Genomic DNA, 14,256 nt, shown 5'->3' with positions numbered 1-14,256 from the left:
TCTCTCTACCTTATGACCACCTGGCTGCCCATCACATAGTAAGTGCTGCTTGCAGTCTAGATATGTGGAGGCAAAGAGGCTTTCACAGGAGGAGGAGGTTGACAAGGAGCACATGAAACCATCCTCAGAAAGTTTGCCAATGACACTAAGCTATGTGATTCAGTTGATATGCTGGAGGGAAGGGATGCCATCCAGAGGGACTTTGACACACTTGGGGGGGGGGCAATGTCAACCTCATGAAGTTCAACCAAGCCAAGTGCAAGGTCCTTCACCTGTGTCAGGGCAATCCCAGGCACAGCTACAGGTCGGGCAGAGAAGAGATTCAGAGCAGTCTTGCAGAGATGGACTTGCGGGTGTTGGTTGATGAGAAACTCAACATGAGCCGGCTTCAGCGTGTGCTTGCAGCTGTATCGTATCTTGGGCTGCATCAAAAGGAGCGTGACCAGCAGGTCGAAGGAGGTGATCCTGCCCCTCCTCCCTGCTCTCGGGAGACCCCACTTGGAGTATTGTGTGCAGTTCTGGTGTCCTCAGCCTAAGAAGAACATGCAGGTGTTGGATCAAGTCCAGAGGAGGGATAAGGGAGCACCTCCCATATGAAGACAGGCTGAGAAAGTTGGGGCTGCTCAGCCTGGAGAAGAGAAGGCTGCGTGGAGACCTCATAGCAGCCTTCCAGTATCTGAAGGGGGCCTATAAGGATGCTGGGGAGGGACTCTTCATTAGGGACTGTAGTGATAGGACAAGGGGTAACGGGTTAAAACTTAAACAGGGGAAGTTTATATTGGATATAAGGAGGAAGTTCTTTACTGTGAGGGTGGTGAGGCACTGAACAGGTTGCCCAAGGAAGTGGTAAAGGCTCCATCCCTGGCGGTATTCAAGGCCAGGTTGGAAAAAGCCTTGGGCAACATGATCTAGTGTGAGTTGTCCCTGTTCATGGCAAGGGGGTTGGAATTAGCTGATCTTAAGGTCCTTTCCAACCCTAACTATTCTGATTTTTTGACATCTCAGTAGGAACACTTGCATTTACATGATTCCAGCTCTGAGGTTTATTTGAGCAATTGGCCAAAACATGGTTAATTCAAAATGTAAGGTTTTTTTTTTTTTTAATTAGTATTATTATTATTGTTAATTTGCTGAACAGAGAGGCCTTTGGTCTTGAAAGCTTCAGCCTTTAAACTGGTCTTGTTCATAGCACTCTCACTTCAGTCATTTCAGGGGAGAAAACGTTAACAAGGAAGCTTCATTTTAAAAAACAAACCCAAATCCCAAAAAACAAACAAAATCTGTCTGTTAACACATACATATTCCCACAATAAATAAGTATTTAGAGATGTGAAAAATTCATAAGGGTTTACTCTAATCTCCGCAGCCACATACTGCAGAGAGAGAGCTTGGCCAGGAGACTCTTGTGATCCTCAGGCTGAACAAGCACCAGCTGACTCAGAACCAATTTTGTATCAAAGGCATAAATTGCAGAGAGCTCAGGTACCAGCTCCTGTTTGGGATGCTGATGAGAGCTACCAATAAACCTCAGTACTTTTAAGAGTGTGAACTGCTACTCAGCAGTGCAGGGAAGCATCCTGGAAATAAAAATAGCTGTTACATTCCTGCTTCTGTCATTAGCTAAGTCCTCAAGAGCCCTCAGATCAGCTCATAAGCTCTGAAAATTTCTGTATTCACAAATCCTACCGAATTTCATGCTGGCTCATGTTCTGTCGGAGAATCACCTTTTGGACCCACGTGACTTTACCCTGTATTCTTTTTTTTTTAAGTGAAAGTTTCCAAAACTGGATGTTACACAGAAAAATATAAACCCTTGAGGCTTGAAAACAGCACAGTTAACTAAGAAGAAAGCATTTTTTTTATAAATCACATCAGTTTTGCACCTTAGAAATGTCAATCAGAATCACAGAGTCAGAACAGTTAGGGTCGGAAAGGACCTTAAGATCATTCAGTTCCAACCCCCCTGTCATGGGCAGTCCTACTGCTGGGGTTTTTTGTTGTTTTTTTTTTTTTGGGGGGGGGGGGAGAAACAAATCCCTTTAAACTCTTCCTGAGAAATAACAACTTTAAGTCCTTGTTCTATTGCCCTCTCTCTGTGATACATAGGGCAACTCTATGTATAGGGTACAATTATGCATTTCCAGATTCATCTTTTCACACAACTTCCTTGTATACAAAAAGACCCAAATAAAAACAAACAAAGAATCCCAACAAAACCAACAAGAAAACTTACATCGTTTATGTTCGTTTTAAGGACAGAACAAAGCTCACAGACTATCCAGCTCCCACAGGGGGCTTTTTTAATGCAATCTTAATGATAATTAACTGACAGTGATTGATGGCCGGTACTCAGGTAATAGAAGATACAACAGCACCATTCTGAACAATTCACTTTTCTTTATTTCTTTGAGTCCTTGTTTATTTAGTGTCAAATGAGTTATTTCTCCAATTTGAATTTTGCCTTTAAAGTTCTTCCAGAACTCATTTTCCCAATTGTTGTTACCTTGCTGACTGGGATTCCATATCCTCAAATTTCATTCAAGTTTAAGGAAGACAACTACTTTCTCATTAGAAATACAAGAAAACATTCACATACGTTTCTATATGTTTTGTAGGTAAAAAAGTATTTCTACTAGAAAATGGCCCTAGCAGACTGGGGCCATACAGAATTTTTTAATATGTCCAGGTGGAATTTTTCTGAAGGGAACATGAGTCTTTAGCTTAATTTCAAAATATTGTTGTTAGCATTGTACACATCTCTAGGGGTATTTTTCTGTATGCACTAAACTGTTTTACTACAAAATCACCTTCCCCGAAAAACGGCCAGAGTCTCACAACCAACTCTGGTCTTGCTGATTCTCACAGCTTCTCATATGTTGTTTAGAACAACTACATGAAATTACTACATTTTCTGCTTTATTTTTCAAATCTACTGTTTTAAATAATTGCTGTCATTGCACTGGTTGTGTCAGCCTTAACATTTTGTACATATATCAACTGTTTTAAAAGCTTTTTGAAGAGGTCGTCTATTGCTTTACCAGGAAAACGGTCCAATTTGAAACACATATGCTACACAGATCTTATGTTTTAAATTTCTTAATTTGGCAGATGAATTCTGGCTGCTATTTTATCACTTGTTACACTTAAATGATAATATTTTAATGCTTTTCTGAATTACTCTGGCTTTCTTTTATTGGCTGAAAGAAAAATAACTCCTTTTTAGATATGCAGTGTTCCCTTAACAGCTTCACTGCCCTTTCAGTGTGTCATTACATATAACAAAATGTACACACAATGCACCCCCTGGGAGTTGAAGTTTATCATGGTGTGGTACTTTCAAAGCAAGTGTTTTATATCATTTGGCACTCTGAGGACACTTGAGATGACACCACTGATCTCTCAGGAGAGACAGCACTGATTTCTTACAGGTCTCGCTGATGAAGAAATTAGTCTATAATTACATTTTGTAAGTTTTAGTAGCCTTTTCTTTCTCACTCCTGCCCCCTTATCCCCACCGCAAGACAGAGCTTATGGTAAAGCTGCATCTGCCTGGGCCTCAAGGCATGTTCAGGTTTTGCCTACCTTTATGCCCTCCTTGATGAGAGTAACAAATCAAGTTCAAGCATCCTGTACTGAAGAATCCTCCACCGAGTCAGATGCTGCCAAACTCTGACTACTTGTTAAGACTTCTATGGAGGTCTATCAACAAGTCTCAATCATCCATACAGGTTATTGCTCAGGGACAAGGGACACCTCTTTTCACCCAGGGGCTGCCTGCTGTCACTGAGGCATCCTTTTCCAATACAATCAGTGGTCATTGGATACACAGGGGACTTCCAGGTTATGGCCAATAAACCTCTTCCACTATGAGAACAACTAGTGGACATGAATTATGCATTTTCAAGCAACAGAGAAGATGGGCGATACATGAATACCTTCCTACTTAAACAATTTTTGAGGAACGCTCTCCTTAACCATTAATGCTGGCAAATGTTGGTCTGTGCACAGGTGAACAAACCCCTGCTTCGTGCAGAAATTATACACTCCCACTGTTTCACAGACAATTACAGATGGAAAAAACAACTGCAAAAACACTGAAGATTATTTTTTGTTGTTTTTTTTTTTCCTTCAGCTCAAGGAACAAAGCAGCAACAACAAATGATTTTGTGTCAAAAGAAGCCTTCCAAGTGACCTGAAATTAAACACTTCCTTCTCATGTACTGCAAGCAAAGCAAAGGACATGATGAACTGAAGTTGCAACACAGGAGCTAGGAGAGGCATTTTTACCTCTCACCCTACTGACAGACACCTTGATGCAAACCCATATCCTTCCTGATGAATAAAGTTGAACTAAATGCCCCCTGCCCTGCTCAGGAAAGGATGCTGACCCACAGGCAATTGTGTATTTTTGCCTCAGTGTAGGAGATCAGGGGAAGGGAGTGTTTTTCTTAATTTCTCCTATGAAAGCACTGTCACGTATTGCCACGGAGAGCACAGCAGCCACCCAGCTGGAGTCCTGCCTTGCCACTGAGCCAAATTCAACTTTTTCACAGAATGAGGAACAGCACTAATAGTAGAGGCTGAGGGACTCCACACCACTTCCCCCAGTTTAAAGTATTTTAGTTATTATAGCAATTATGATGTTCTCTGGGCAAACAGGTGACTTAAGGTTAAATCCCATCAGGTAAAGGTAGGAAAGGAACTGACCTCTTCCAAGTCCTAACATCTGTAATGCTGGAAAAGCTGACAGGCCAGGGCAGCTTCACCCTCTACGTTACAAAAGCTTAGTCTCAATTTCTTTTGTCAGAGAAAATTACTCATGAATGTGAGTTACTCATAAATGTAACACAAATCAGTGCTTTTTCAGCAGACTTGCTTCTAATTTTAGGTACAACCACCTATCCTATTTGTATAAGTAACACCAGGAACATATAATAAGGAAACAGTCATCTGATTATAAATTATCTGGTATCTGAAATAACTTTAGGTGCCTTCACAACAAGCAGGAATTACATGTTGCATCCAGGACCTACTGAGATAATATCTTTATATTCTATGGTGCTTGCTGTCCATAAAACAATGCCTGGGATCAGTTACGATCTTATGCCACAGCTTAAAACACATTTTTAATTTTATGCTAGTAGCTCACTGTAAAACAAAACAACAGCTAGACCGACCTTCCAGGGCCCCTGTGTTGAGCTCTCAGCAAGGCAAAGGTACAGATTTGTGAACTTCTCCTGCCAGTGGAACTTCATTTGTGTTTTTACACTTTTACTGCTTCTAGTGGAGTCAGCTGCCAAAGTGCTTCTTAGCTGGAGACTGGATTTACAACAGACTTGGATCAAAATGGTTTCATTGAGTTTCAAGAAAGAAACTAATTTACCTACACAAGCAGGCATTCTGCTGCAAAACCTAGAGAGACCGTCCTATACCACAGAATCACAGCTGCTCTCTTTACTGTCTAAATCAAGCTTTCATTTGTCCATCCAACTCTTAGGTCCACAGAGCAACAGAAGATGAAAGAGAAGGGACTTTATTTCATTGTGTCTTGTATGTTGTTAATTTAGAGAAATAAGTCTGAAAGTAGAAGCAGGCACCAAAATACACAGAAAGCAATGACATCCACATGCACTGAACAACAATGCAAATGGACAGCAGTAAGTTATGTATTCCAGTCCTTAGTTTTAGACTTCCATGTCTGAAGATTTGGACCATGCCTGTCCTCCTAGTTCCTATTGCAAGTGTCTGCCATGCAGCAGTGGAAATCCAACCTGCCAGCTACAGGTAGCCTGGAAAAGACCAAGATCTCTGTTGTGACCCTAGCTGGACTTGAGGAGATGAGATTTTACAGATAAAAAGCGGAGTAGATATTCCTCCAACTACACCTACTTGAGACAAACCAGAAAAGTGAACACACACAAACCCAGTATCACTTTCTCTGCAGTTTCTTTTCAAAACAAATATTTAGCTAAACACATTTCCTCCTCTTCAAATATTTGATAGCTCTGGAAGAGAGCTCTCCTATTTGAAGTAGGATACTCACAGGATCATACAAATGTCTGCTTCAATTAAGGGGAACAGTTTATTTCTGGAGAAAGGCCTACCTGCCTTTGCCTCACTAAGTATCAGGTGAGGTTTTCTAATGCAGTTTGAAGGTTGTCATCAGGCAAGCAACCAGCTTCATTCCAGAGTGGTCAAATTAACTGATTAAAAGCTCTTATAGTATCATGAATTTATATGCACAATTCTATTCTTACTGGGCATACTGCTTACCAGAATAATGTCTAGCTAGATCTCATTAGGTCCAGATGTTCAGGTTTCCCTGCTGTTATACCCATTTGTATAGGCACCCATTAATTTTGAGCCAATGTTATTTTGCCAACAGGTTATATAAGGGAATTAGAAGAATGGAAAACAGCCCTTACTAAACTTGGTGATTCATCTGAACAAATTTTGTTTCAGTAAAGCAAAATTTGTACCAGTCTACATCCCAATTACCTCAGACAAATCTGCCACGATTTGTAACTACATTATTATTTTAAATTAATCCATCCATGAATTACAGTTGTCTTTTGTTTATTCACTTGTTTAGACTGGTCTAAAAAGATGAGCAAAGCTTTCAGCCATTTATAATAAAAGCAAAATGACTAAAAAAGCCTACTTTTTTTTTTTTTAGTTTGCATTAATGAGCTCATCCCAAAATATATATGCAATAATATAGGAAATTAAGTTATAATGTAGGGATGTGCTCCAAGTCACCACGAAAATCTGCATGCAAATGCATAATAATCACAAATCTACATTATTACAATATTAAAAATACCTACAATTAAATTATCATGTGGAAATAATCATAATGTTATTGGAAACTCAATTATTGTGGCAACCCTTGTCGGGGAATTAGCAGGCTATGGCAAAGGCAAGTCAGACCTGAATTCATCAAATATATATTATCACAATATTACATGTTCACTTCGATTCCATGCAAAGACAAACATCCTCACTCACTAGTATCTGCTCAATGCATTTGTATTATTCATGAACAACTCTGTGATCTATTATACATACAAAACTGATTGTACGCTGCTTGCCGGAGGCTACAATGCAGAGACACAGAATTAATTTTATTATATACACATGCATGATAATTGTGTAGAATTCGGTCAAATATCAAACTCTGCTCCTGTGCTCCATTATTTTACTTTCCAAAAAGAGGTCTAAGGTCAGCAGCAATTTCTCTTTGGCGACAGTGAAACTCTTTGTCATTTAGAGTAGAAAGTTCCTGGGTACTAATGAGCCTGGAGCTGTGATGAATGGTCACACATTCCCCTTTCTTTCCAACCCCCACCCATCAAAGCAAAAATGTTACTTTTATTGAGATTCTCAAGAATTCCTTGCCTCTCATGCACGCAGAAGTCACTTTGGGCTTAGAGACTTGATTTGTCAAAGATGGAGGCAACTTTTTTGTTTGTTTTGGAGACTTAGCTGAAATTGTGTGAGATGATGACCAATGCAACTAAAAAAACTTGTTTGCAGCTGTAGTTTCAATCTTGCAGGGGCTGCTGTTATTTTCAAGACACTTAAGTAAACCCTCCAGAGTGTTTTCACATGGCCATCTTCACTGCTACAACTTTTAAACAAAACCAAATCACTATCTCCCCCTTTCTTCAATGGCACAAGAGACTTGATATGAAGGCTTTTCTTCCTCTTCTCCCAAAACTTCCAAATGTTTTGCCAGAAAGAAAAAGATTAGTACCAAGACATTCATAATTGATTGAAGGCATGGAGATAAAAATGCATCAAACTAGAGAGGGGTCTTGAACCCATCAACAACAGAAACAGCAAAAACACAGTTCTGACCAGTCTGAGGGCAGCAGTTTAACTGAAATCCTGGAGGTGCAGAAGAAAAACCCTTGTGTTAGAGAACATCTCAGGAATGCATTTTGTCACACAACTGTTTATAACTCCAATTTGTTCTTAAAGATTTCTGGTTTCAGGTAGGCACAAGCTACACCTTTTCTAGTGATAGCAACGACTCCAAGGGAGCTGGCACTTTTTAAACATCACGTTTAAAGTCTTCCATGGTGGACTCATGATTATTTTCCATCATTTCAGGCTGGCTAGGCAATTAGGTGAGCAGCAGGACCTTAAGGTTCAGGCAGCATCACTTGACTTTGACCTCTGCTGTAAAAGTAGGCAATATAAGCAGTGGGATCAGAGATTTCTCCTGGACATCGTTAGCTTAACAGGTTCTAGCAGGCAGTAAGATAATAGGGAAGAAGACCCTACCAAAACTACTTATTTTGCCACCATTACCCGAGACCTGTGAATTCTTACATACATATATGAAATTCCAGCAATTCAAGCCTGCAGCTCTTGCTAGCAATAAATTCATGTGGTTTTAGTTCAGATAAAAATACAGATTTTAAGAAATTCAGTTGAATGCCATCCAAACCTCCCTACCTCTTAGCCACATGAGGAGAGGGAATAATTTGAGAGGACACACTTTTATTAAGCCTGAGACTGTTGCTTTGTCTGGTATGCTTGAAAACACTTCCCTGTGTTACTCGCAGCATTCTGACACTTTACCACTGGCCTTCAACTGCTAGAACATATGATAAAAAAAACATAGCTGTTTAGCCACATTTTCCAAGCTTGTAAAATGAACTAATTTTGAAAATCATGTAGCTTTTAACTGGTTTGCCCAACTCCAGTTATCAGTAGCCACACTAGAACCACCAGTTCATAGCAAATTGTACTACCAGGCAAATAGCAAATTGTTGCAAAGGCTGATGTTATTTCCTCAGCTAACATTTATTTTGCATAAAAGCACTACATGGAAAGAATGCACACGCACAGAAGTAGTTTTGGCTTCATTTTCTTGCTAGAAATCAGACAGCATTGCTTATGCACAAACCTTTTGGTATTTAATATTCATGGTGCAGAAGCATCTACTGATCCCAATTAGGATCAAGACACTTCGTGAGTGTTGTACAAAACAAAGATTGTCACAGTTCTGCCACAAAGCACTTACAGTTGGACAACTCAACTATTACTGCACTGTGTATTGTGAGAAGTATCTTTTAATGTTATTCTAGTTCAACAAATACAGGATAATACTTCGACAGCTACTGAGGCAAAATACTTCGTGTTACCACGGGGATTTTAATATATATTTTTGTGCATATATTTTATTTTAGTGGAAAATTCAATGACAAGATAATATCAGTCAAACTGAATCTAATTCAGAAGATAATTCTTTTTAAAATAATAATAAAAAAAAGATTGGCCAAATTAACAAAACTATACATTGTGACTGCCTTTATACTGGGAACAATTTGATATTTGGTTTCAAAATTCAGTTATATTTTTGAGATGTATTCTTCCCCCAAACTTCTTTCCCCAAGAGAGATGGAATAATAGCGGTTTGCTTGCATTTGGTTTAACAGAACACTTGCTCTTAAACAATGAAGAAAAAAGGCTTTTCTTGTTCATGAAGTAGGCAAAAATAAATAAATAAATAAATCTTTGCATAGCCCTACTGGCCATGATCAACCTTCCTTCCCGGGAGGCAAATTAAGACAGAACAGGTTACCTCTGAGATGAGTTTAGTATTCAAACATTCTTTGGGAAACCTGCACTGCTGACAGAGGACAGCTTTCCCAAGGCTATGCAGAGAGCTTGATGGGATCAGAGCTCAGAAGTAATGTCTCCCAGTTACATGTGACCCTCAGGTTTCTTCTGCAGCCCTCTAAATGCCCCTGGCAACCTGAATCCCCCAAATCAGGCGATAGAAGATGCTTCTTCAAATGTCTCCTTGATGCCAAGGATGTTTCTATGGTAATTCTGCATTCAAAGTCATAGGTTCATGCTGTGAGAGGCTAGACCAGGGCCCAAGGAGATGAATGAACCTATCTAAGGTTGTGCATACCCAGAGGCCTTCCATAATTTTGGGTGCACAGAGATACAGAGATGGAATAATGACAATGTTGTGCTGCACTTCAATTGTTGAATTACTTCAATACCTTGCTCACAGATGTGTGCATGTGAATCTAATCAACCAAACTCCTCGCAGACACCAGAGATTATTTTGAGAGAGTATTCCTGCTTCTGCTATAGAAGAAGAAGCACCAGCTTTTCATAATCTCTTGTATACAGGGAACTGTATGTGCATGCATACACAAACACAGCCTCTCTATATACACACCAAAAAAATTTTACATATATGTAGCACATTACTCTCAGAAAGACATGACTTCTAATAACAGACTTGGCTTTTTGTGTGGAAAAAAACACACCAAAACCCTGTTTGATTGTTCCTCTACCTAAAAGTTTATACCAAAAAAAAAACAATTGGGGTGGAAAGGTGGCATGATCAGAAATAAATATCTGAAGGAAATCAGATTTTTCCATATCACTTTAAATTATAGAAAAGGAAGCTTTTCAGTATCTTCTTGAATCAGTTTTTGCTTCAGATCCTAAACCAGCACATTCAACTATTCTTTTGCTGTTCAATAACAGGGACTCACATTGCCTTTTAAATGCATATAAAAGAGTTGCATCTCTTTCTTTGCTTTCATTTTTCCTGTGTTTTTGTTGCATACTGACATCAAATTCCCTGCAGGCATCCTAACCTTGCAATTGGAGAAACAGTGCTCTAGGGTTTTCCACGTCTAACACACCTGGATAAAAAGTGCTAATTGCCACCAACTTCCCTTAAATGACAGCAGTAAGGCACAAAATATGCTCGATTTACAGATGTTGGTGCCACTGGGAGTTAGCAGCAGATTAATAATTGTGCAGACCTCAAACATTCCCCTGGCACTGCCAGTGTGAGTTTCCGATGCAATGCCAGATTATGAGGCCTATGTTTTTAGCTTGCTTTCCTAAGAAAATAAGGCTTAGGCAGTTGCACTGCCTCCCTGTCCTACCTTCCCAAAATTTCTGGTCAATCTGAATAAATTTTACGGCAGGGTAGGGGTCATAAACACACAAAGGCCTTGGCAGTGTTGTAAAAACCATACAACTAGGTAGATATAATCAAGCCTGAGCTTAAGTGTTTCAAATATCTTGGCTTTCTAGATTCAGATATTCTTGCAGACAAATAAACTCTAGCTCTGCTGTAGTTTTGTTGGTGCTGAAAGTAGAAGGGAGATGTGCTATATCACATATTCAGCAGGCAGCACCTCTTGCATATGACCACCTTTACAGATCAAATGTCAGACTAGTTTCCCAGTTCATGGGGAATTTTGTCTTTTTACAAACCTATATGCCAAAAATCCTATTTCAGCTTGAGGCTTTGAATGCGTGTCAGGAGTCAGCTTCTTGCACAGGTACAATCTTACTCTGGTTTCCTCCAGATAAATTCAGGGGCCAACACTTTACCTTCCTGTTTCTTCTTGCTCTGCTGCTGCTCCTTCCTCTCTACTCTCAGCACACATGGGCACGTACTTTTGGGTATGAGGACACCACCCTTACAGCATGCAAGCTTACTGACGGCTCTCATGGCATTACAAAGCTCATTTCTGCATGCAGCAACATGATTACGGCGAAGGTGAGGGCGAGGTTGAGCGAATGTGTTTCAACACTTCTTTCTTGGTATTTATCACTGTGCCATAGCATTCCTGCAATCTGGCCTGCTGCTGCTCCAGCTGCTTATGCAAGCTCCTGATTGAGCGCAAGAGCAGAAGCCGTCGGTACATAGCTAGCTGGAGCCGGTACTTCTCCTTTTCCTCCTTTTTCTTATTTTCTAAGGTCTCCATTACTTTTGCAGTCTTTGTCCAAACCACCTGGCCCAGACTGAGAGGGGCCATATTGCCCTTGGCATCACTCCCTGCCCACTGCATGTTGCAGCCCCTGGGATCAGTCCAAGGCAGGCCAGCAACAGCCTGCAGGGGCTCACCAGCCCCACTGGGCACTCTTGTCACCCGGAGCACTTTTGAACTCTGGTCACCGTCACAGCAGGGGCTTTCAGAGCACAGGGAGGCAATGTCCACAGGCTGCAGGTTACTGACTGCCGCAGAGTATGATGAGCCACCTAATGATGCATTTCCAGCTGTCAGAGGATGGTCAGTCAACCCAGAGGCTGTCCTCTGTGCCATGTCACCACTAACCATTTCTGGGCCATTCAGGACTTTTGCCTGGGACGCAGCCTTGCTGGAGAGGATGGACAGTCTTTCTGGCACTGCTGAGCTTCCCTTGTCATCATTAAGGCTGGTTAACGAAGGGCTGGCAGAGGAACCCAGGGATGCCATTACAGCATCAAGATTCAGAAATGGGTCTTCATCATCAGCAATATTTTGGATCTCCTCTTCATCTCCTGGTATTACACTTATTGTCTCAGCCATTTACTGCATGAGCTACAGAAACTTTCTGTGGACAAAGTGGAAGCAAGAGGATTTCATTTCTACATACAAACAGAGAAGCCCAGTGCAGAGTGACATTTGAAGAAAGAACCTCTCTTTATACTTATATGTATTACTTCTCTAATAAAGCACAACCCTTGGGTCACTTCAGGCCATTTCTTGTGATTTGCATTAGATGTTCGTCAAGACACAACATTAATCCAATAATAATTAAAATGATATACTGTACTATTAACATTCTCAAATCTTTAAAGGCAAGTGATCTATCCCTGCAGCACTGGCTGTGCTGACTAATTAAACAGAATACAGTTGTAAATGGGCATTGTAAGCACTTCTCCCATTCAAGAACACAGCTCTAACAAGTGTCGTTTGTAGAGACAGGCAAGTTATCGGGATTGATCAGCTTTAAAGGGAGGTGGATGTACCACAAACAGCAGGTTGCTTTTGAATGCCCTCTCCAAAATTAATCTGTTCGCTATCAGTTTGTTTACAATGTTGCCTTTTCCTCTCCTATTAATTCTAACAGTAAAGCTATATTAGTACCATGCTAGCCATAGACAGGAAAAAGAAACCAAACACTTACCGAGGTTACTGGGGGAAAGGAAAAGAGTTACAGTGCATTGTGTCTGTGTGTCATGTTTTCTTGAATGTGAGTCAGCACAATCTGGAACAGAAACATCACGGTGCTGGAACAGGAGCTGCAAGAGCATTATGCTGTTCCACCCAGCAACACAGTCAGTCCCAATCACAGAGGAGTGCTGAGCTGGTTTCTGTCCCCCAGTGGATATTCCTCCCTGGCACCCAGTTTTTATGTCATCTTTGAGCACCAAAATGAAAACTAGGGTTGGGTGACACTTCCCACCTCAAAAACAAACACACCTGATTCACTCATTCTGTGAGGGACAATAACTATGCCCCTTCCTTGCCGGTCAGCAAGGTGGTAGCACAGCACCAAAAAGAGGGTAAGGCATTCTGGATGACAATGTACACATTTTCCTCAAGAGAAAAACTTTAACTGTATGAACAAGCTAAATAAACATTCAGCACCAACCAAATGCTAACCATAAAGGCAGGCAGAAGCTGTAGATTTAAGTGTTTAATGTACATCCATTTTTAATTATGGTGGCCTAATCTTTAAGGAGCAGCTCTACATCCAACTAAGGTATCCCACAGAACACCCACAGAATAAACTTTATCTGCGCCTTTGATGTTCAAAAAAGCTACCTTCAGCATCCTTACTTACTTCCAATGCCAGGAACAAAATTCACAAATTCATCTGCATCTACTTCAGTCAATTTTCCACAGGGCTTCAGTTGCCCTAAGACTTTCTCTATTCCATTCTGCTAATATAAATAGAAGAAAGAACCAATCCAAACTACTATCTAGAATCTTCCTGGAGCTGGAAAAGAATGAAAGGAGATCCTATCTCCACTTCTACACATGCTACAACACAGATAGCAATTTCTTAGTTTTCTTCTGTACTAACTATCCTTCTTTTGGATGAATCTGTTAGGGTATACTAAAACCCTTGAACATATGAAGTCCAGTTAATATAAATGCAGATGAATTCAGATGATTAACTGAGATCTAACTTGAAAGCATTTCTTGGTGCAAGAGATATTTTGCACTGAATTGATAAAATAAACTAAGCCTTCTGTGTTTATGTGCCAGATCATGCTGCAGATTATATAAATAATACTAGGAAGAGATTAATATCCAGAGAGTTAATAAACTCTGCAAGTTTCTATCTTGGTGATTCCCATTTATCTGAATCACAAGATACTGTAATTGAAAAACATGGAATTCAGATAACAGGGATTTTACTGTAGTATACATTGAAAAGGTTCACTGTAATACAGCCTTATGTAGAGTGTCTTTTGGTTTGGGCTCC

General features: G+C 40.3%; 1 protein-coding gene across 1 annotated transcript; it reads right to left on the bottom strand.

Moving 5' to 3' along the window:
* Nucleotides 1-11,543: 11,543 nt before the first annotated feature.
* Nucleotides 11,544-12,347, bottom strand: LOC136009250 (uncharacterized). The gene has a single exon (XM_065669289.1). It carries the CDS (start codon nt 12,345-12,347, stop codon nt 11,544-11,546), a length of 804 nt encoding a protein of 267 aa, XP_065525361.1.
* Between the last annotated feature and the right edge of the window lie 1,909 nt (nt 12,348-14,256).

Source organism: Lathamus discolor, chromosome 2 (assembly GCF_037157495.1).
Source record: "Lathamus discolor isolate bLatDis1 chromosome 2, bLatDis1.hap1, whole genome shotgun sequence".
NCBI lineage: Eukaryota > Metazoa > Chordata > Aves > Psittaciformes > Psittacidae > Lathamus > Lathamus discolor.
Note: the sequence above shows the minus strand (reverse complement) of the source record. Positions and strands in the feature narration are given on the sequence as shown.

Bases quoted from the DNA above. Each gene is read 5' to 3' on its own strand.
- LOC136009250 (XM_065669289.1), bottom strand. From the start codon at position 12,347: ATGGCTGAGACAATAAGTGTAATACCAGGAGATGAAGAGGAGATCCAA.